This window comes from Megalobrama amblycephala, linkage group LG1 (genome assembly GCF_018812025.1).
Source record: "Megalobrama amblycephala isolate DHTTF-2021 linkage group LG1, ASM1881202v1, whole genome shotgun sequence".
In the NCBI taxonomy this organism is placed as follows: domain Eukaryota; kingdom Metazoa; phylum Chordata; class Actinopteri; order Cypriniformes; family Xenocyprididae; genus Megalobrama; species Megalobrama amblycephala.
In genome coordinates this window covers 29,757,476-29,780,715 of record NC_063044.1, presented here as the reverse complement: position 1 = coordinate 29,780,715, position 23,240 = coordinate 29,757,476, and the positions used below count along the sequence as shown (strand labels likewise).

At 39.6% G+C, this 23,240-nt stretch overlaps 1 protein-coding gene across 3 annotated transcripts; it reads left to right on the top strand.

Annotated features, from left to right (window-relative positions):
- The first annotated feature begins 2,778 nt into the window (after positions 1–2,778).
- rdh8a (retinol dehydrogenase 8a) lies at positions 2,779–16,886 on the top strand. 3 transcript variants are annotated; one of them, XM_048188769.1, is made up of 7 exons: positions 2,779–3,089; positions 7,406–7,567; positions 10,409–10,588; positions 10,786–10,879; positions 11,050–11,085; positions 15,802–15,985; positions 16,173–16,886. In XM_048188769.1, the coding sequence occupies exons 1-7, from the start codon at positions 2,981–2,983 to the stop codon at positions 16,398–16,400; spliced, it is 993 nt and encodes a 330-aa protein (XP_048044726.1). In that variant the 5' UTR covers positions 2,779–2,980; the 3' UTR covers positions 16,401–16,886. The 3 variants fall into 3 exon arrangements, with proteins under 3 accessions (XP_048044726.1, XP_048044735.1, XP_048044743.1); XM_048188786.1 differs by lacking the exon at positions 2,779–3,089 and adding an exon at positions 3,212–3,788; XM_048188778.1 differs by lacking the exon at positions 11,050–11,085 and having other exon boundaries at positions 2,781–3,089.
- Positions 16,887–23,240: the final 6,354 nt, after the last annotated feature.

Here is a 23,240-nt window from a genome sequence, read left to right as displayed (position 1 = left end):
AAAACCCTTGCCAAAGAAATACCTAAAGCAGTTTTCAGAAAAGGGCATTTTCACTACTTGTGACATGTAATCATTGTGTTAAAGACTTTAACCTTGAAGCTTAAAGTTTAGCATTTTCTTTTTTTATGATTGGATGAGAAGGTGTCCTTTTCACATTTGTTATTACTATGGATTGTCGTATTGAGCATTGATGGGTGAACTTCTGAAGGGGTTATGACCCTGTGAAAAGTAGTACACTTTATCATACTTTTAGAAATAAAACTTATAAATAATAAACTTCAAAAGAATATAATTAAGTGCAAAATGAGCATAATGTTTCCAGGCATTTAACTGCATGTCTATTGCTATTCAATGAAAATGCTTTTGAGCATAATTTTGAGTGCTTTTTAACCCACTTAAGAAGGCCTTGAGTACATCTTTATATGTAATTTCATAATTACTTCTATTGTCTTTGAAATGTGGTTAAAGTGTACTGCTGAATATGCTGACAAGCATTTATGGTGAACTAAAATGACATTTCTATTGAAACTTGGATGTTATGTTATTAAATATATTAGTAATTCACCCAAAAATTAAAATTCTGTCATCATATCCTCACCCTCAAGTGGTTCCAAACCTGTATGAATTTCTTGACTTCCGTAGTAGGAAAAAAATACTATAGAATTCAATGGGGTCCATCAACTGTTTGGTTACCCACATTCTTCAAAATATCTTTTTTATGTTCAACAGAAGAAAGAAATTCATACAGGTTTGAAACATCTTTCGACGCTATCTCAAGACCAATTCGTACGTATTTTACAAGGTGGCTAATTCTATTTTACGATTTGTCTAAACCCCAGTGATGGGTAGGTTTAGGGGCGGGGTTAGGGGTAGGTCATTCGTACGAATTCATCCGAATTTGGCAACTCGTAAAATACATACAATTTAGCAAAAAACGTACTAATTCGTATGAGTGAGGTCTTACGAATTCATACGAATTAGCCACTTCGTAAAATACGTAGGAATTGCCGTGAGATCGGGTTGCAGAATTTTAGTTTTTGGGTGAACTATCCCTTTAACTCTAGGCTATGTTCACACTGTCAGTCCAAATCAGATTTATGTGCATATCCGATTTAGCAAGTGTGAACGGCAAAAACATTTCCAGCTACATCCATATGTGATTTGAAATCCTACTCAAATTGCATTTCTGGAAATCCGTTTCAGTCTGACTGCACTCATCGGATTTTGCGTGGTTTATGTGACTTTCTCACGCCGTGTAAAACGTAAACGTCAGTCACTGCAGAAAAAAGTTTGTGTTGTTGCAAAGTGTCGGACAAGCAGAAAATGACAATATAACTGAGAAATGTTTTGAAACCGGCGGAGACGACAGCGTGGAATAAAGCCACTCATACCAACCATTCCAATCAAATGCACATCCATCATGAACATACTCATCATGGCTCCAGGGAGTTAATAAAGTCCTTCTGAAGCGAAGCGATGTGTTTGTGTCCATATTATCCATATTTAACAAGTTATAAAGTAAAATATCTAGCTTCCGTCAGACCGCTTTCTGTATTCAACTTATTCAAAGCAAATTCAAAGCACTTGCGCTACATCCTACACCTGCCATTTTCAACTAACAAAAAAAAAACATAACTGATGCATAGACTTACCCTGAAGGACAGTCTAGGATCAGAATTTAAAACATGGGGTGACTGAGCTTGTTTGACTTTAGCCAGTAAGCAAACATCTACAGTAACAACAACAACAACACAGAACCCCATAGCAATCACCTCACAGCGCCCGTAACCATACAGAACACATTCACAACAGCATAGCAACCCCTTGACAACCATCCAGAGCATCTTTGCATCATGGTGGCAAGTTTTACACAGGCAAGCATGATTCACATTTTCTAGCTTCTCTAAAAATCGAGTTTCCTAGCACAATTCTATCTATCTATCTATCTATCTATCTATCTATCTATCTATCTATCTATCTATCTATCTATCTATCTATCTATCTATCTATCTATCTATCTATCTATCATCTATCTGTTTGTCTGTCTATCTATCTATCTATTTTTTTAACTATGTCCCTAAGTTGTGGCATCATTTCCATCAAGGCCAACAATTTCTAGTCGTCTTTAAAAGTCTAAAATATATTAAAAACTAAATTTAGAGTCTTGTATCGAGTTTTACCAGCAGGTGGCAGTACAGACTAATGTAATTCCTAAGCAGCTTACTGAGTGTGGAAAATGCTTATGGTCATATGTAGGCTATTAACTAGCTAGCCTATTAGATAATATTAAAAAATAAAATAAAACTTGGAAACAAAATGGAGAACTAGAGTGCAAATCCAAAAACTAAAAGGCTTCAAAAACTGAATAATCACTAGTACAAAGATAGCCTACCATTTACTAGAGGATGGCAAAGCAAAACCAAACTCACATAGGCTACCATAAATAACAAACTAAAATAATATGAATACTATAATATAGCTATCCCTCCACTCACTTTCCAAACCTTATGTAGGTTCGCTGAATAATATAATATAATATAATATAATATAAAGGCTACAGGCCTATATGTTGTACAATCACTGCATGCTTTTAAAATCATGCTCACTCAAGGCACTGATGGCTGACGCTTTGAAGTAATTAACTTTTAATTTAATTAAAATTGTTAACTTGTAATAGTTTGTTGATTAACTTTATTTATTATTCCTCGCCCTAGACCCCCGTCCCCTCCCCAAACACACACACACACACCTCTCCCCTTTGCACCCACAACTGCGTTAATCTGTTTGTTTTTCAAAGCAGTACAGTAAACGCTGATGCTAACGTAAGTAAGCACGCATGTTTGCGTCCTTCTTTAACTAATCGATTCTGCCTGCCATGTGACTGCATAACCCGCTCACATGAGCGCCGAGTTGCATTATCCGCTTTAAGTTTTTTAAAGTGCTCTGATCCAGCTCGCAGCTGAGACTGACAGGAGTTGCCATGGCGAGTGGCTGCGCGCAGAAAGTGGTGCTGATCACCGGCTGCTCCTCCGGGATCGGACTGCGGATCGCCGTGCTGCTGGCCAGAGACGAACAGAAGCGTTACCATGGTAAACGCGCTCATTTGCGTTATAATTCCTTCGGCGTTCAAACGTCTGTATAACGTTTTGCTTTGTGTTTAAGCATATTTTAAAAGTTGTAGGTATTACAAGTCAGTTTGGAGTTAGTCGGTAGCCTACATGTCTTATTTTGTAACGCAGCTGGTGGATATTTTCATTACATAACACGCTGTACATTTACGCATTAGTTTTTCTCTTCAAGATTATACATTCACTTTTCTCTAGTTGAACCCAAAGGCTCTTTATTATCATGTGAAAGCGCAGTTTCCAGGGTACGGCTCCGCGAGGATACCGCTTGCCAGGCGGAGATCATAAAGAGACTGCCAGTTCTCTTTCAAGTGACTTCTCCAGTACAAAGCTCCCTTTATGGCTGTGAATTGTAGACCGCTGCCCTGGTTTAGTGCCGTGTCTAATGCGCCCATAGTTCACACACTGGAATGAGTGTTGGGAGAGGGACAAAGTTTGAGACCTGTACAAGTGAGGGCTCTAAAGCGAGGGTCGTCTGAAGACTTCATCTGCACTCTGAGCAGGGCAAAACCATTGGACATTTGTTATCTCCTACTCAGCTACATCCAGAGACTCATTAATGTCAATCAAATGGTTTACACCAGGGGTCTTCAACCTTTTTCAGACCCTTGGTGGATTAAGAGATGAAGCCTGGCCTGAATGAAAATTCTCTCATCATGACCCGTATGTATGAATGTCTTTCGTCTGCTGAACACAATAGAAGATATTTTGAAGAATATGGGGTAACCAAACAGTTGATGGACCACATTGACTTCCAAGTCAATGTGGTCCATCAACTGTTTGGTTCTTCAGCAGAACAAATTAATTCATACAGGTTTGGAACAACTTGAGCGTGAGTAAATAATGACAGAATTTTTATTTTTGGGTGAACTAACCCTTTAATGTATTGGTTGCACTTTCATTGTACTTACAGTGTACTTACCAATAAAGTACTGAATAATATTAGGTAGCTACATGGGTTAAGATAGGTTCAGAACTAGTTATTACCCAGTTATTGCAAAAAAAAGGACTGTAAAATAAAGTGCTACCAATGTAACATACCTTTTTATGATGCTTACTGTAAATGTACTGATGTAGAGTTATGTAGTACTTCTACATTACATTTTAAAGGGTAACTTCACCCAAAAATGAAATTTCTGATATTAATTACTCACCCTCATGTCGTTCCACACCCGTATGACCTTTGTTCATCTTAGGAACACAAATTGAGATATTTTTGATGAAATCCGATGGCTCAGTGAGGCCTCTGTTGACAGCAAGATAATTAACCAGTGTTGGGCATGTTACTTTAAAAAAGTAATTAGTTATAGTAGTTACTTCTCACAAATAGTAACTGAGTTACATCATTATAAAAGTAACTAATTACCAGGGAAAGTAACTATTGTGTTATTTTTAAAAAAAAATTAAAAATAACTTGGATGCCCCCAATATTAAATATAAAAATAAATTATGCTTGATCCGATTTGTGACTCATGATCCGCTCTTGGTCATGACATGAAATTTCTCTGTACTGTAGGCCTACTATACATGTTGGTAGCCATTAAAGAAAACGTAGTTTCATATTTATGTTTAAAAGGGCCTGTGTTATGTTTTAAATTTATCTATTTGATTATGAAAAGTGAACAGCATTAGTAAGATGCATGAGCAAGATGCATCATAAGAAGCGCGATATATCGGGAGACATGTAGTGGGTCAGACATGATTTTGACCACTTCATTTAAGTTTTGTTTTGTAGAAAGCCTTTCATTAAAGTGATTTTCGTTTTATAAAAATTGTATCTTAATTTTAATCAATGTTTCATCAACCAATTGCCTAGATTTAATAAATAATAAGCAAATATAGCAGACGATATAATGGAGGCGCCGGCGCGATCGCTTGCATGTGAACTGAAGCGCGTCTAAATGAACCGAAACTCAGCGGCTGCTTGCCTCACAGACATGAGAAATATATCTATAGAAAGCTTGAAATGTCTGAACAACTACTAGTCGACTAGAAAAAACGTATTTCACTTATTTTCGAGCCAGCATGTCCGCAAAAATTCCCATCACTACAATGAACACTTTCAATGCCCAGAAAGCTACTAAAGACATATTTAAAACAGTTCATGTGACTACAGTGGTTCAACCTTAATGTTATGAAGCAACGAGAATACTTTTTGTGTGCCAAAAAAAACAAAATAATGACTTTTCAACAATATCTAGTGATGGGCGATTTCAAAACGCTTCAAAGCTTTACGAACCTTTTGTTTCGAATCAGTGGTTCAGAGCGTGTATAAAAAACTGCCAAAGTCACATATACTATTGTAATTTCGAAACACTTATGACGTAACGAAGCCTCGTTTACTGAAATCATGTGATTTTGGCGCTGTGAACCACTGATTCGAAACAAAAGATTTGTAAAGCTTCGAAGCTTCATGAAGCAGTGTTTTGAAATCACCCATCACTAGATATTGTTGAATAAAGTCATTATTTTGTTTTTTTGAAGCTCAAAACATATTCTTGTCGCTGCATAACAATATTTTAAATATGTCTTTAGTAGCTTTCTGGGCATCCGAAAGTCTTAATTATCTTGCTGGCAATAGAGGCCTCACTGAGCCATCGGATTTCATCAAAAATATCTTAATTTGTGTTCTGAAGATGAACAAAGGTCTTACGGGTTTGGAACGACATGAGGGTGAGTAATTAATGACAGAATTTTCATTTTTTGGGTGAACTAACCCTTTAATACATTTAATGTGGGCAAGACGAAACTTTTCACTTCTTTAGATTTGGTTAAATTTATATTGTGACTTTAACACATTTTTAACTATCTTGAGATTGGTGGACCTCCTGCAGCAACGCTACAGTCAGGCCCATTATTTTCCTATATGAAACGGATGCTTTTAAGAAAGTTGAAATGGAGATGTTAAAATGAAACCGTCATAATAGGAACTTCTCCATCCACAAAATATCTTTCATTCTTTTTCATCTTTTAAATGAATTCCATTTGAACTTTGTTCCCATTCTGAGAGCATTGCAACAATGGATTTTTCGGAAAGAATGAAAAAACAACAACAAAATCCTTTTCATTGGTTCTGGTTATAATGAGAAGCAGTGATATATGCCAACTTCAAAGAAGCCAAAAAAAAAAAAAAAAATCCAATTACAAGTGAGAGTGGCTCATTCAAGAATGCTTAATCTGCCTCGAGTCTTAAAACAACAGCTTTAACAATGAGGCAGTTGTGTGGCAGAACACATAAATGTGTTCTCTCAAACACATTTATGTTGTGGCCTAGTTTGGCCATACAGGCCTTGTGTGTCGTAAGAATTAAGTTCTTCTCTCATCAAGTACAGCTTATGCTTAATGTATACAAGTGAAATCTAGTCTGAGAAGACAGGAATGCAGATTTCCCAGCAGCTGTGTCTCTCCATCATCACCTTACAGATGCACTACGGTTTCCGCATGTTCACTGGCACTTTTCAACAGCAGCTGGGCTGTGACTGATCATAGATGCTGTCTGTTGATAGACTACAATAATTTGACAAATGAATGACGCTTAAACAAGCTGCTGAGGCTCCTCATCTTTCAATTTTGACTTGATCAGCAAGTCAAATCTCAATGTACTCAATGTACTCAATGTGTGCTACAGAGAAAAATAATGTCTTTCATCGTCAAAAATGAAGAGTAAACCTATGTTGTAAACACTGAAGTTCAAGTTGAATATTGTATGTATTCATTAAGCAGACACTTTTATCCAACTTACACCCACGAGGAACAGTGAATCATGCTGCACAAATTTAAATATCGACCTTAAATATGGAAAGATGGTAAAAAAAAATAGCTTTGCTTCTCATGTAGAACATGCCAGCACAGCTGATCACTGACATCACAGAGTGAACTGGATTTCTAATGTTTTCATAAGGATAAAGCTGATTACTCCAAATGCAACAACACGAGTTACAGATGAAAAATATTCAGCTTATTATTAAATCTGGGATGGGCGCTTGATTTAGGTCAGTGTCCCACATGTGTTCAAAGTGCAAAGTGCATTTAAATGTTAATCTCTTCAGCTTATCTTTCAGCCAGAGTTTAATTAAGCAACACTGAGTGATTTGTTTGGGTCAGCATATATCAGTGCTAAAAAACATAAAGGGGGCAAAATTCATTCAAACTGCAATCTTCTGCGCTGATTTCAGGACAAAGCATCTAGTGGGACCCCTTGTAGATATTAAGCTTGCATTTTTGAGTAATTACTGACAGTTTGTTGATGATATGCTTATTTTCTCTAACTTGTCTTGAAGTTATTGCCACTATGAGAGACCTGAAAAAGAAGGACCGGCTGGTGGAAGCAGCGGGTGATGCATACGGCAAGACCTTGACACTGCTGCCGTTGGATGTGTGCAGTGATGACTCAGTCAGGCAATGTATTGACAGTGTAAAGGACCGCCACATCGACGTTCTCAGTGAGTGCAGGATGCCTTTGACCTCATTTGCTTTGTTCACACTGCAGGGGAAATCCATTTTTTTAGATGGGCTTTTCAAATATATATGCAGCAGGATCAGATTTGGACTTGTGAAAAGAGTGAAAAGACTACTGGAAATGTGCAAGTAGAAGTACACTTTTAAAATGAGTGGAAATAATATACTGTAAAAGAATATACTTAAAGGGTTAGATCAACCAAAAATGAAAATGATCCCATAATTTACTCACCCTCAAGCCATCCTAGGTGTATATGATATTCTTCTATTAGCCGAACACAATCGGTGTTATTTAAAAAATAACATCCTGGTGCTTCCCAGCTTTTTAATGGGAGTGAATGGTACAGTACCTTAGATTCTGAAGCCCAAAAAAGTGCATCCATCCATCAAAAAAAATCCATACGGCTCCAAGCGGTTAATAAAGGCTGCATGTGTTTTTGTGAGAAAAAATATCCATATTTATAACTTTATAAACAGGGGTGCACATAAGTTGTTCACTCTGGTTCTCATGAGAGCACCTGGAGATCCGGGTTGGTGCTCACACTGCACAAAGTGTGACCCATTAAATATAACTATAAAAAATAAAATAATTAATAATAGCATTATTGCACTTAATTTAGTTAGTTCGTTTTTTAAAATAAAATAATAAACAAAATAGTAAAAAATATTATATTTTAAAATAAAAATAAATAAAAATACAATTATTTTATAGTACACTTAAAATACAATGCTGATATTTACATTTTCTTTTTTTTTTTCTTTTATATGAATTTTTCAACATTTTCAAACCTAAAATCAGTGAGCTTTTATTTTGGCGGGTTGCCAGGAAGAATGCACTGCCCCTTTTAGCTCTGCCAAGTGAAGCGTGTCAGTGAATGTCACTCACAGCTTTGTGTTTTGCAGATTTATGCATTTAGTTATTTTAAATTATGGAAAAATGGAAGTTAGTCGATCTAAAACAGTGATTGTGTATTAACAGCTGTCAACCATGTCGGTACGCAAATGAGCGGTCTAAATTTATTTACCCAGCTCCTTTTTTGATTTTGGTCATGTATGCACACCACTTATGTGCCCCCCTGTTTATAAACTATAATCACTGGCTTCCGGCAATGGCTGTAGGCTAGTCGACTTCCAGCAAAAGAGTGACCTCTGACCCGACGTATGACGTATGAGTAGCGTAAACTTAGGTAAGAGTAGACACCTCTCACTGTTCAAACAAATATGGCTGGGCAACAAACTCAAGCTCCTTTTCTCTTATTTCAAAATCCTCCGACATTTCTCATTTTAGACTTCTAATTCGTGACCGGTGTTTTGTTTTGCTCTATCCTCTGCGCTGTCATGTTCGTCAATATGTCATGCGTCGGGTCAGAGGTCACGACTTAAAAATCACATTCACTCCCATTATAAAGCTTGGAAGAGCCAGAACATTTTTTAATATATCTCTGATTATGTTTGTCTGAAAGAAGAAAGTCCTTTACACCTAGAATGGCTTGAGGATGAGTAAATTATAGGATAATTTTCATTTTTGGGTGAACTATCCCTTTAAGTGCAAACTTAAAGTAATATTTTGGGCACATGTTAGCTGCAATTACATGGAAATGTATTATAGCTTAAATTTATATTATAAGCATTTAGCTGAACTTTAGAGTGCTTTTTGGAAGCACTTCAGTAGGACGTCTGGTAATTTATACTTCTATTGTCATTGAAATACGATTCAAATGTACTGCTGAATGTACAACCAAGCAGTAACTAAAATATACTTTAATGTCATTTCTATTGGACCTTAAGGCCCGGTTACACAGACAGGGCTTAGACTAAGCCAGGATTAGTTCAATTAGGGCTTTTAAGTAGCTTTTATAAATGTACCCTAGAAAAAAAAACATTATTGGTGTGCATCTTAAACACAAAACAATGGCACTGACATATTTTAAGATATATCAGTGCAAGTTGCTCTCAGTTAAAACAGCCCAAACATGCATTTTAGTCTGGGACTAGCTTAAGCGGTCTGTTAAACCATGGGAAAATGTCATGTATTTAAATATTTTTGTAATGACACATTTGTAATTATCAATTAGTAGATTTAACTACAATATATTAACTTTAAAAGTAATATTGAATAATACACAACAGTTAAAACTCTAATTATGTACTTTATATGTGCTTTTAGTATGTTAGTCAACACATCAAAATAAGTATACTTCTTTAAAGCACAACAAAAGATCATTAAAACATGTACTTTAAAGTAATACTTGACATTTTTTATAAAGTGCACTTTTTAAAAGTGTGCATTGTGTTAAGAAACAGTCATGAAAGTGTGTTCCTTAAGTGCACTTAAATGGCCTTTTATTTCATTAATATATTAGCTGCAATTGCAGTTTTTATATATATTAAAGATATATATTATATACTTATATATTTAAGATTTGAAGTACACTACAAATTCACATTCAATACAATTAAGTGCACTTCTTTTTCACAAGGGTTCACTACCTGTTGTTGTTCTTAACAAAACACTTGTTGTATAAACGTGTCACATGATTACTAAAAAAAACCCCACACACATGCATCAAATCCTACTTTGAGACGCATTAACTTTAATAGGATTTGGTTTAAGCTTGAATTGGCATTATAGAAACTGAACAGATTTTTTCTTGCCTGTTTTAGCAGCGATACAAATAGATACTACAGATACTACATGAGATTGCTAGAAACTAGAATAAGCAGATGTCGAATGAAAATTGCTGCTCACAATAGATCAATATTAGCCTAGTGCCTCAGGAAACAGTCAAGCCATAACCACCCGTGTTTCCTGTCTGATTTTCCAGTTAATAATGCAGGTGTGGGTTTGCTGGGCCCTGTGGAGAGCATCAGTATGGATGAGATGAAGAAAGTGTTTGAGACCAACTTCTTCGGAACTGTGCGCATGATAAAAGAGGTCATGCCAGACATGAAGAAGAGGCGAGCTGGCCACATTATCATCATGAGCAGCGTAATGGGCCTGCAGGGTAGGAAGGACACACCAGGCTTTAGAGGCCTGACTGAACCCTTCTGTGTCACACAGCTGAATGCTTGACAGTCAGATGAACAATAGAGCTATTCACTTAGCTGTAGAGCATTATGATAGACAGAAATGCAACACATGGTTTGGGCAGCAGAACAATGACATTATCACTGAATATATCTCTATTGAACTCATCTGCAGGTGTGGTATTCAATGATGTCTACACGGCCTCTAAGTTCGCCATCGAGGGCTTCTGTGAGAGTATGGCTGTGCAGCTGCTGAAGTTTAATGTGAAGTAAGTGATTTGAAGTCATATGAATAAAGGGTTAGTTCACCAAAAAAAGACATTTCTGTCATTAATTACTCACCCTCATGTCGTTCCACATCCTTAAGATCTTCGTTCATCTTCGGAACACAAATTAAGATATTTTTGATGAAGTCTGAGAGCTTTCTGTCTCTCCATAGAGATCCAACGCAACTACCACTTCAAGGTGTGGAAAGGTAGGAAAAAGACATTATTAAAGGACTCCATGCGTGTTGTTTTCAGACTCGCGTGTCAACACGCATGAGCGAGTGTTCACGAGAGCTTCACGACGCATGCGTGTTTTCAGACTCGCGTGTCAACACGCATGCGCGAGTGTTCATGAGAGCTTCACGACGCATGCGTGTTGTTTTCAGACTCGCACGTCAACGCGCATGTGCGAGTGTTAATGAGAGCTTCACGACGCATGCGTGTTGTTTTCAGACTCGCACGTCAACGTGCATGAGCGAGTGTTCACGAGAGCTTCACGACGCATGTGTGTTGTTTTCAGACTCGCACGTCAACGCGCATGAGCGAGTGTTCACGAGAGCTTCACGACGCATGCGTGTTGTTTTCAGACTCGCACGTCAACGTGCATGAGCGAGTGTTCACGAGAGCTTCACGACGCATGCGTGTTTTCAGACTCGCGTGTCAACACGCATGCGCGAGTGTTCATGAGAGCTTCACGACGCATGCGTGTTGTTTTCAGACTCGCACGTCAACGCGCATGAGCGAGTGTTCACGAGAGCTTCACGACGCATGCGTGTTGTTTTCAGACTCGCGTGTCAACACGCATGCGCGAGTGTTCACGAGAGCTTCACGACGCATGCGTGTTGTTTTCAGACTCGCACGTCAACGCGCATGTGCGAGTGTTAATGAGAGCTTCACGACGCATGCGTGTTGTTTTCAGACTCGCACGTCAACGTGCATGAGCGAGTGTTCACGAGAGCTTCACGACGCATGCGTGTTGTTTTCAGACTCGCACGTCAACGCGCATGAGCGAGTGTTCACGAGAGCTTCACGACGCATGCGTGTTGTTTTCAGACTCGCACGTCAACGTGCATGAGCGAGTGTTCACGAGAGCTTCACGACGCATGCGTGTTTTCAGACTCGCGTGTCAACACGCATGCGCGAGTGTTCATGAGAGCTTCACGACGCATGCGTGTTGTTTTCAGACTCGCACGTCAACGCGCATGAGCGAGTGTTCACGAGAGCTTCACGACGCATGCGTGTTGTTTTCAGACTCGCACGTCAACGCGCATGTGCGAGTGTTAATGAGAGCTTCACGACGCATGCGTGTTGTTTTCAGACTCGCACGTCAACGCGCATGAGCGAGTGTTCACGAGAGCTTCACGACGCATGCGTGTTGTTTTCAGACTCGCACGTCAACGCGCATGTGCGAGTGTTAATGAGAGCTTCACGACGCATGCGTGTTGTTTTCAGACTCGCACGTCAACGTGCATGAGCGAGTGTTCACAAGAGCTTCACGACGCATGCGTGTTGTTTTCAGACTCGCGTGTCAACACGCATGCGCGAGTGTTCATGAGAGCTTCACGACGCATGCGTGTTGTTTTCAGACTCGTGTGTCAACACGCATGAGCGAGTGTTCACGAGAGCTTCACGACGCATGCGTGTTTTCAGACTCGCGTGTCAACACGCATGCGCGAGTGTTCATGAGAGCTTCACGACGCATGCGTGTTGTTTTCAGACTCGCACGTCAACGCGCATGTGCGAGTGTTAAGGAGAGCTTCACGACGCATGCGTGTTGTTTTCAGACTCGCACGTCAACGTGCATGAGCGAGTGTTCACGAGAGCTTCACGACTCATGCGTGTTGTTTTCAGACTCGCTCGTCAACGTGCATGAGCGAGTGTTCACGAGAGCTTCACGACGCATGCGTGTTGTTTTCAGACTCGCACGTCAACGCGCATGAGCGAGTGTTAATGAGAGCTTCACGACGCATGCGTGTTGTTTTCAGACTCCCTCGTCAACGCGCATGAGCGAGTGTTAATGAGAGCTTCACGACGCATGCGTGTTGTTTTCAGACTCCCTCGTCAACGCGCATGAGCGAGTGTTCACGAGAGCTTCACGACGCATGCGTGTTGTTTTCAGACTCGCACGTCAACGCGCATGTGCGAGTGTTCACGAGAGCTTCACGACGCATGCGTGTTGTTTTCAGACTCGCACGTCAACGCGCATGTGCGAGTGTTAATGAGAGCTTCACGACGCATGCGTGTTGTTTTCAGACTCGCACGTCAACGTGCATGAGCGAGTGTTCACGAGAGCTTCACGACGCATGCGTGTTGTTTTCAGACTCGCACGTCAACGCGCATGAGCGAGTGTTCACGAGAGCTTCACGACTCATGCGTGTTGTTTTCAGACTCGCTCGTCAACGTGCATGAGCGAGTGTTCACGAGAGCTTCACGACGCATGCGTGTTGTTTTCAGACTCCCTCGTCAACGCGCATGAGCGAGTGTTAATGAGAGCTTCACGACGCATGCGTGTTGTTTTCAGACTCCCTCGTCAACGCGCATGAGCGAGTGTTCACGAGAGCTTCACGACTCATGCGTGTTGTTTTCAGACTCGCTCGTCAACGTGCATGAGCGAGTGTTCACGAGAGCTTCACGACGCATGCGTGTTGTTTTCAGACTCGCACGTCAACGCGCATGTGCGAGTGTTAATGAGAGCTTCACGACGCATGCGTGTTGTTTTCAGACTCGCACGTCAACGCGCATGCGCGAGTGTTCACGAGAGCTTCACGACTCATGCGTGTTGTTTTCAGACTCGCTCGTCAACGCACATGAGCGAGTGTTCACGAGAGCATCACGACGCATGCGTCAATAAAGTGGTAAATTATTTTTTTTGCGAAAACAAAGCACTCACGTTGCTTCATATAATTGAGTTTAAGCCACTTGGGTCACATGGAGTACTTTAATGATGTCTTTTTCCTACCTTTCCGCACCTTGGAGTGGTAGTTGGATTGGATATTTATGGAGAGACAGAAAGCTCTCAGACTTCATCAAAAAGATCTTAATTTGTGTTCCGAAGATGAACGAAGGTCTTACGGGTGTGGAACAACATGAGGGTGAGTAATTAATGACAGAAATTTCATTTTTGGGTGAACTAACCCTTTAAGGGGCCTATTCACATCTAAAGTCTAAATGTTCTGCAAGAAAAAAGACTTTAGATAAACAAAGACGATACACTCATAATACTATCAATGGGAGAAAGTGCAACATGCAATAAGGCAGAATAACTCCCGCCTTCTAAATAAAAGAGCCAATCGCCAGTTGGTAAAGTCATTGTGTCAGCTGCCTTTAGAAGTTCTAGTTGCTGTAGAAACAGTCAGTGTTCTGAGACGCACGCTTATAGGCCAATTCACACTGCACTGACAGATGCAGGCCAATGCTGACAGTCACCAGATCACAGCACATCAATTCTCAGACATTCTAAATCTGATTCAGCATGTTCAGTTGGCGAAAACAAACTCCAACAGACGCCAAGAGACTTGAGTAACACACTGATCTGACAAAACCTGACAAAGTGTCTGTTGCCGTCTGTCGGTGCAGTGTGAATTGGCCTCATGACTGCGTCATGCACATTGGCTGGTTCAGCCTGAAAAATGAAGTTTTTTTGTCATGATTTGAGTGTTTAGAAACAAAATTTATGAGAGAGTTAGGGGCTGTACTTGCATGACCGAAATGGTGAATGTGATTTCACCAAGTACAACATGTTCCCGGATCAACATATTTGTTGATCCTGGAACAACATTCCAATCAACCAGTCAGATGTGAGGGACAAGTTTACCATTTATTTCAAGTTTAGGCTTACAACCTGGGTTAGGTGCTTCTACAACAGTGTTATTCAACTATCATTTCCCTCTGATTTTAGGGATAAGATATGTTAGGTTTAGGGGTTGGCAAAAGGTTAGGACTACATTTTCGGATAGGAATGTTGTTCCAGTATCAACAAAATATGTTGATCCAGGAACATGTCTTACTTGGCAAAATCATGGTGACTGACTGGAATAGCTGCCCGAAAGACATTTTCAAGATGGCCACCTAGTGACATGACTGGTTTAAAGCCATAACAATGAAAATATCCTTAAAATATCAAATTGAGATGATCCACGATTAAAACTGATTTTGTTTTTCAGCAAATTACAAAAATTCTGCATCAGAAGGTATTAAAAAAAAAAAAAAAACTGACGTAAAACGTAAAATGTTTACAAATACATTAAGCACACACACACACAGACACACATACATATATATATATATATATATATATATATATATATATATATATATATATACTGTATATGTATATTATACACTTAATACTAATGCAATTGATGGCTAATAAAGGATAGTTTAAATTACTTAATTCATGAGAGAACTATTTACAGCTAATAAGTTGTTAACAAAGCATAAAAACATTATCTAAGTCTTTACATATGAGCCAATTTAAAAAATAATTATTTTGTAAATTACAGTGACAATGAAGAACTCACTATTTGTATATAGCCTATTAATATATTAACAATGTAGAGACTACAATATACTAACTATGAATTAACCATAAACTAGTAGTTTGCAAATGATTTTTAAGTACTATATTATTGTATACTTATTATAAAGTGTTACCAAAGGCTTTAAATAAGCAGCTTTGTTATAATTACAGCAGAAATACTGGAAATATCTCAGCCTATATGGGAAGGCATTTGAATATTGTCAAAATTATAACTTTATTCTTGAAAAAGGCCGATTACTATAGATTTATTCTCAAGATTCATTGATTGGTTTATAAGACTTGGTGTCCTCTTATCAGACTTGGTGTCCACGGGCTTCTTATAGTCCATCTTATTGACATTAAAGAGTGCTTCAGTTCTAATGTAACATTCCCTCTGTACTCCCAGACTGTCTATGATCGAACCAGGCCCAGTGCATACAGAGTTTGAAACAAAGATGATGCAAGAAGTGGCTAAGATGGAATATCCTGGAGCAGATGCAGACACAGTCAGATACTTCAAGGATGTATACATTCCATCGTCCATTGATATCTTTGAGGCATTGGGACAAACCCCTGAGGACATCGCTAAAGTATGTGCCACCATTTGACTGCAAACATATGAACCCTATGAAAACATTCCATTGAAAACAATTGCAAGCTCTAATTTGCTTACGCTGCCCTTTAAATCTTTAAATTTTTTTAATTCTCCATGCATTTCTGTCTGTTTATACACTAAATCTGTCGTTATTATTCACTTCCTAATTACCCAAATTCCAGTGCACCAAGAAAGTGATTGAATCCAGCCAACCTCGATTCCGGAATCTGACCAACAGCCTCTACACGCCCATTGTGGCCATGAAATACGCGGATGAGACCGGAGGACTTTCAGTGCACACCTTCTACAACCTTCTCTTTAACTTTGGCTCGCTCATGCACATTACCATGAGCATCCTCAAATGCCTGACATGCAACTGTCTGCGCAGACGCACCATTTCTCCTGACTGAAGAGGGCAGCAGTGAGATGCACACACTCACACTTCCCTCAGTTTACGGCAGAATAGGACACAACTCAATGCAACAAACACAATACAATACCTCAAAGGAGTATTCCACATTAAAACACATTATAAAAAGAGGCAGATTTGGATTTTCAAACAAAAAAAAACCACATACATGTATCATTGTATTAATGCTAACACCTCTATTCATCAGAACAACTCAGTTACTGTCAAAGCAGATAATGTTTTAAAAGAGTAGGTTGGTTAAGTTATTACTGTGATTGTGAATTACGCAGAATTTTTGTCTACGAAAAAAAACAGAAATTGCTACATGGAATCAAACAGTACATTAGTACACAAAGCTAATCGTGAAGCTTATGATGTTCATATTCAAGTGAAAAATAATCACATAGCTGCCTTCATTTGTACTAATGACGTACATGGAGATGTTTTTGATGTTTTTATCTGTTTAAAATCTATTTCACTCCTTTTATTAGCCAAGTCTATGTTTTTTATTTGAATTAACTTGAATATTTAGGCGGTCTTAAAGCTTTATTTAAAGATGTGCTGATTTTGAATAATAATGCAATTGATCATTTGGTCAAGCCTGGAAGCGTGTTACAGTTTTTCTGAATTTATTTGACACATTTCTACAAACGCTGTTCTCAAAACAGTTAACACAGTGATCTGAAATTGTCCTAAAAAGGTTGTAAATTTTTCTTCATTTCAAGCAAATTACAAATCACATACATCGTTTTCTCAAAACATTGTGCACAAAATTCTGTGCACCATTTTTACAACCACAACAAACAATACTTTGTTATTTGTTAAATTCTCAGTTGTACTTTGAATGTTCTTAGCCCCAAATAAGTATCTGCTGAGTTAGTAATACACACAAAACAGGAAATTCACATTTCCAAATCGTTTACACAGCTATCTTAATTACAAAAACTATAAAAGGGGAAAAGACAAACAACAAAAACAACAACAAAAAGAAGAATGGGAAAAGGAAGAGGTGTAAGAGTGAGAGGTTTTGGAGAGGTAGAGGAAGGGTAATATTGAGAGGGAGAGGAACAGTGGAAAAGGTAGAAAGAGATGGGAAAGGGGAAAAGAATAGATGGCATTGGAAGAAGAGATGGAGAAAGAAGAGTTGAAGATGTAGGAGAAGCAAGAAGAGCCAAGGATAAAGGAGAATCAAGAAGAGTTGAGGATGTTGGAGAATCAAGAAGAGTTGAGGATGTAGGAAAAACAAGAAGAGTTAAGGATGTATGAGAAGCAAGAAGAGTTGAGGATGTATGAGAAGCAAGAAGAGCCGAGAATGTATGAGAAGCAAGAAGAGTTGAGGATGTTGGAGAAGCAAGAAGAGTTGAGGATGTTGGAGAAGCAAGAAGAGTTGAGGATGTAGGAGAATCGAGAAGAGTTGAGGATGTAGGAGAATCGAGAAGAGTTGAGGATGTAGGAAAAACAAGAAGAGTTAAGGATGTATGAGAAGCAAGAAGAGTTGAGGATGTATGAGAAGCAAGAAGAGCCGAGGATGTTGGAGAAGCAAGAAGAGTTGAGGATGTAGGAGAATCGAGAAGAGTTGAGGATGTAGGAGAATCGAGAAGAGTTGAGGATGTAGGAAAAACAAGAAGAGTTAAGGATGTATGAGAAGCAAGAAGAGTTGAGGATGTATGAGAAGCAAGAAGAGTTGAGGATGTTGGAGAAGCAAGAAGAGTTGAGGATGTTGGAGAAGCAAGAAGAGTTGAGGATGTTGGAGAAGCAAGAATAGTTGAGGATGTTGGAGAAGCAAGAAGAGTTGAGGATGTAGGAGAATCGAGAAGAGTTGAGGATGTAGGAGAATCGAGAAGAGTTGAGGATGTAGGAAAAACAAGAAGAGTTAAGGATGTATGAGAAGCAAGAAGAGTTGAGGATGTATGAGAAGCAAGAAGAGCCGAGGATGTTGGAGAAGCAAGAAGAGTTGAGGATGTAGGAGAATCGAGAAGAGTTGAGGATGTAGGAGAATCGAGAAGAGTTGAGGATGTAGGAAAAACAAGAAGAGTTAAGGATGTATGAGAAGCAAGAAGAGTTGAGGATGTATGAGAAGCAAGAAGAGCCGAGGATGTATGAGAAGCAAGAAGAGTTGAGGATGTTGGAGAAGCAAGAAGAGTTGAGGATGTTGGAGAAGCAAGAAGAGTTGAGGATGTTGGAGAAGCAAGAAGAGTTGAGGATGTTGGAGAAGCAAGAAGAGTTGAGGATGTAGGAGAATCGAGAAGATTTGAGGATGTAGGAGAATCGAGAAGAGTTGAGGATGTAGGAAAAACAAGAAGAGTTAAGGATGTATGAGAAGCAAGAAGAGTTGAGGATGTATGAGAAGCAAGAAGAGCCGAGGATGTATGAGAAGCAAGAAGAGTTGAGGATGTTGGAGAAGCAAGAAGAGTTGAGGATGTAGGAGAAGCGAGAAGAGTTGAGAATGTAGGAAGAGTAGAAGAGGGAGGAGAGATAGGTAGAGTGGAGGTTAATGGTATTAGTGGAAAGAGCAAGAGAATAAAATATAAGAAGACTTGGACAGAGAGAAAGGGGAAAGCAAGGTGTAAGAGGAGGGAAGAGAGGTAGAAGGATAGGGTATAGACAGTTTTCAAATGAAAGCACAACACAGAAACGCTTCTAAATATTTAAAACTCCCTCAATGAAACCCACTTTCCACAGGGTTATCAGGATCAAATTGAGCAAAATTGTGTAGTTGTTTGAGACAATGTCCTATTTCACCATTCAGCACGGGTGCAAGAGTTGTTTGAGCATCCACATCCATTTCACTCCTTTTATTAGCCAAGTCTATGTTTTTTTTTTTAATTAACTTGAATATTTAGGCGGTCTTAAAGCTTTATTTAAAGATGTGCTGATTTTGAATAATAATGCAATTGATCATTTTGCTCAAGCCTGGAAGCGTTACAGTTTTTCTGAATTTATTTGACACATTTCTCCAAACGCTGTTCTCAAAACAGTTAACACAGTGATCTGAAATTGTCCTAAAAAGATTGTAAATTTTTCTTCATTTCAAGAAAATTACAAATCACATACATCGTTTTCCTATCTCCTATTTCACCATTCAGCACGGGTGCAAGAGTGGTTTGAGCATCCACATTTCAGGATGGTGTTCCTTCCAGCATATTCTCCTCTTGAAGATGGAAAGTATATGTTCACAACCCTTACAAATAAATAAGTCTTTCTCAAGTGATGGAAGAGGCCTGTGGAGAAGTTAAGGCACAAAGATGGATCCAGCATTCACAGCTTTGTCCCACGATGAAATATATATGCTGTGATGATGATGTTGGTTCTTTGGCCAGATGTAAATGAGAGGCAAGATCTATAAAGTTCACTGATTGCAGTACATTTATTTATTTACTTTTTTATTTTATTTATTTATTTATTTTTGTGTGTGTGTGTGGGGGGGGGGGGACTCATTGTTATACAACTAAACTTGTCATTAAAGAAATTTGAACACAAATTAAAGAACACAAAAAACATACATTTTCATTCATGTATTTGTGTATCTACAGCTGGATTTATCATCAAATCAACAGAGCTGGAGAACATACTTGTAAGAGTGTTTAGTTTGCTGTGTTAATTATTTTGAGAACAACTACATTCATTTGGAGAAATGTGTCAAATCGATTGAAATTAGATTGTTGCATGTCTTTCTTGTTGAAATTGCTGTTACTTTTTTCTTGTGCCACATTCACTTTCCTTAATTCTGCTCCTTTAATTTAGAAAAATCTAAACAGTGAATACACCACTCAACAGAGTGGAACTGCCTTAACCACATTACTGCTGTGGCCTCAGGATACTCAGCATTAGCTGAGGACAGACTGCCAGACGTTCTCGTTTTAACCAGCAGAGGGCGACAGAGTACACTAGCAGAGTAAAGGATGATGACAGAGGAATAGTCTGAGATCTGTGGTGTCATTACTATGGGTGCTTCTCAGTTGGAAAGCTTTTTTGTCCAATCCTAAGGCTTCTATGCTAGATTTTCTCTCAGATGGTCTAGTAAAATGATCTAGTAATCATGTCTTCGTCATTAAGTATTCTGCCACTGTGGTCACAGTACACTTTATATTAATTATCTTTATATTAACTGAATGTGTGCAAAGCATTGTAGGTGACTGATTAGTGTACACTTGATGCATCCTACAAAAGATACTAAATGAAGCAAAGAAACAAAGGCCGCCTTCCAAAGATCCTTCAAATTGAGACCGCCTTGGTGACGTGGCAGTCCAGATATGCAGCCTTCCAACTGAGAAACACACTATGGCTGTCTCTGAATATGCATACTTCCATACTATTAAGTAGGCAAAAAACAGTATGTGAAAAACATTATTCATAAAACAGTAGGCAAAAAGTACTTGGATGACTATCAACTTCTGTTAGGATTCTGAAGTTTGCATCCAATGGACACTTTACTATCCCATTTGTGAATGGCAGTGAAGAGACACAACTGCTGGTAGGTCACAAAACAATGACAGCATGACAAATGTAGTATGTGCGGAATACATTCATACTACACACATTCATACTAAATATAGCCTACTTTTTTAACAGTCATCAAGTCAGTACTTATTGCCGATGCCGATAGCCTCGTGGGCAGCACAGCATCATATAACGTCATTGCGCTTCAAGCGACCTGAGTTCGAGTCCTGGTGTTGTGCCGAATTCTGACCCCCACCAAATTATTACACCCCTAGTATTGGTTGGTTTAGGATTAGGTGTGGGGGAGGGGTTAGGATTAGGGGTGCGGTTAGGATTAGGCAATCAGGTAGCGACTTCAACGAAGGGGGTAATAATTTGGCAGGGAGTCGAAATTCGCCACAACCCCGGCTTGCAGACCTTTCCCGACCCCGTCCCCCTCTATCTCTCCCACTTCACTTCCTGTCTACATACTGTCCTAAAAAAAAAAAAAAAAAAGTAAGTACTTATCCAAAAGGAGCGCATCCACAGAGTATGCGATTTCACATGCACCCAGTGTTTATTGAGGATCAAATAAGGCCATAATGAAATCAGAGTACAAGTGTTAAAATCCCTGACACTGTGTATAACCCTGCCTGTACTGAAAAAAAAAAAGTTTTATTTATGATTATACAGAGCACCCCCACCCCCAGCCCTTGTGCTGTTTTAGTTACATAGCTAAGCTATTTGTATTAGTCACTATGCAAGGAAGACAAACATTAAAAATTGAAAAAGCGAAAGCTGGAAATAGAAAGAGACAAAGTGAGAGCAAAAGATGCAGGAGATCTAAAGATTGTGACAGCAAGCAGAGAGACCGCAAAAGCAAGAGAGGCAAAACGCACACATAAGTACATTCCGACACATTGCAGATTGGACAGCGCACACCCGGCCAATGATATGTTGATGGATATAAAGAGGTCATGGCCTAGTCCCCATCCGCCACCCTCCCTCGGCACCCCCAGCCCTCTCACACACACACTGCTTTGTGCGGACTGAGAGAATGTGACCTGGTTCCCATCCCTGAGGAGCTGTGTTAATGACAACCACTTCAGACAACATTGAGCATCCCTTTTGCCTCCCCCACCAGCTGTCCCTCTCAGCCGCACCACCTCAGCACGGCGCAGCTTGCAGACGGACTGCGTGAGGTTCGTCTGGCCTGTGTCCGGCAACACGCAACCATGGCGCTGGTTTCTAAACGACTGGAAACTTACCTAGCGCAGATAGCACTTTCTTGTATCGGCGATGACAGACCTTTAAGTCTGCCGCAACAAGGCCAAGGTGCGCGAGCAAGAGCGTGCTTTCCAATGCATGCATGTGTGTGTGTGTCTTCATCAGAGGCGACAGCTCAGTACAATGGGACAAAGAATCTGTCAATCACAATCAAAAGGGAAATGGAAGGCAGTCCAGAGGGGGAGGAAGGGGCCGCTGTGTGTCCCGAATCTTTGGACGGGATGTGGGCCACAGAGCACAGGGGGTTGGGGAGTGGTGTGGAGTTGAGATGTGTCTGATTTGGAAAACGAGGGCTGAGGTTCCCTGCATTCAACAGGGGACCTCTTTACTAATTGAGAGATTGCAGGAGTTACAAATCTCATTAAACAAGACCATTATTCTTATCAGGCCATTGTGGTGTCGCAAAACAGTTATGACATAATCAGCTGCGGTATTGTCTTTCATAGGTTTTTTGACTGAGTTATGGGAACATTTCACATGCGCAAAATAAAAGCAACTTGTTGCCGAGCAGACTTAGATTGGCGTACATGTTCAAGAGTTGGAACAGCGAGAGTTTGCAGGCTTCCAGCGTTATCTTTGGCATGCTGGTTGTCTGACACATTCCTGCAACATCTGGTCTGTCCACAGCTTGGGTCATCTCTGGTTCAGCCCTTCGCAGTCTCAAACAACCTCAGCCTGCAGTGCAGAGTCAGGACGTTAGAGATCGTCAGCTGGTCGTCTGCAAGACCCGGGTCTCAGGGTCTAGATGCTCTCATCATTCTCATCTCAGGAGCAAACAGACAAGAGCTTCTCTTTAGAAGTGCTGCTGGAGATATTCAAGCCAGTCAGTGGTGGTGTGGCCTGTGCCCAAATGCCTACAGATAAATAACCAGTTGCTGATGTTTTCATTCAAGCTTTCTCCTGACACATGGTGATTCACTAACTGTGGCTTAGTTGCTTTTGTAATGTACCTGCCTCTATTCTGCCTTCTATTCAGTGATACACACCTTAAAGTTCTTCATAAAAAATATGAAAGGTAATGAAGTGTTACATATAGACTTATTGTTAGGGCCTAAAATCTGACACAACTAGCATTATTTTCTGATTTAAACATTTTTCCATCACAATTTATGTTGTCAGAATAACTGTTTGAGTG

What these genes read in the sequence shown, in the direction of transcription:
- rdh8a (XM_048188769.1), top strand. Translation starts at nt 2,981, where the DNA reads ATGGCGAGTGGCTGCGCGCAGAAAGTGGTGCTGATCACCGGCTGCTCC. An exon ending in CCGCCACATCGACGTTCTCA is followed by an intron (nt 7,568 to 10,408) that starts GTGAGTGCAGGA and finishes CTGATTTTCCAG; the next exon opens with TTAATAATGCAGGTGTGGGT. An exon ending in CCACTTCAAGGTGTGGAAAG is followed by an intron (nt 11,086 to 15,801) that starts GTAGGAAAAAGA and finishes CTGTACTCCCAG; the next exon opens with ACTGTCTATGATCGAACCAG.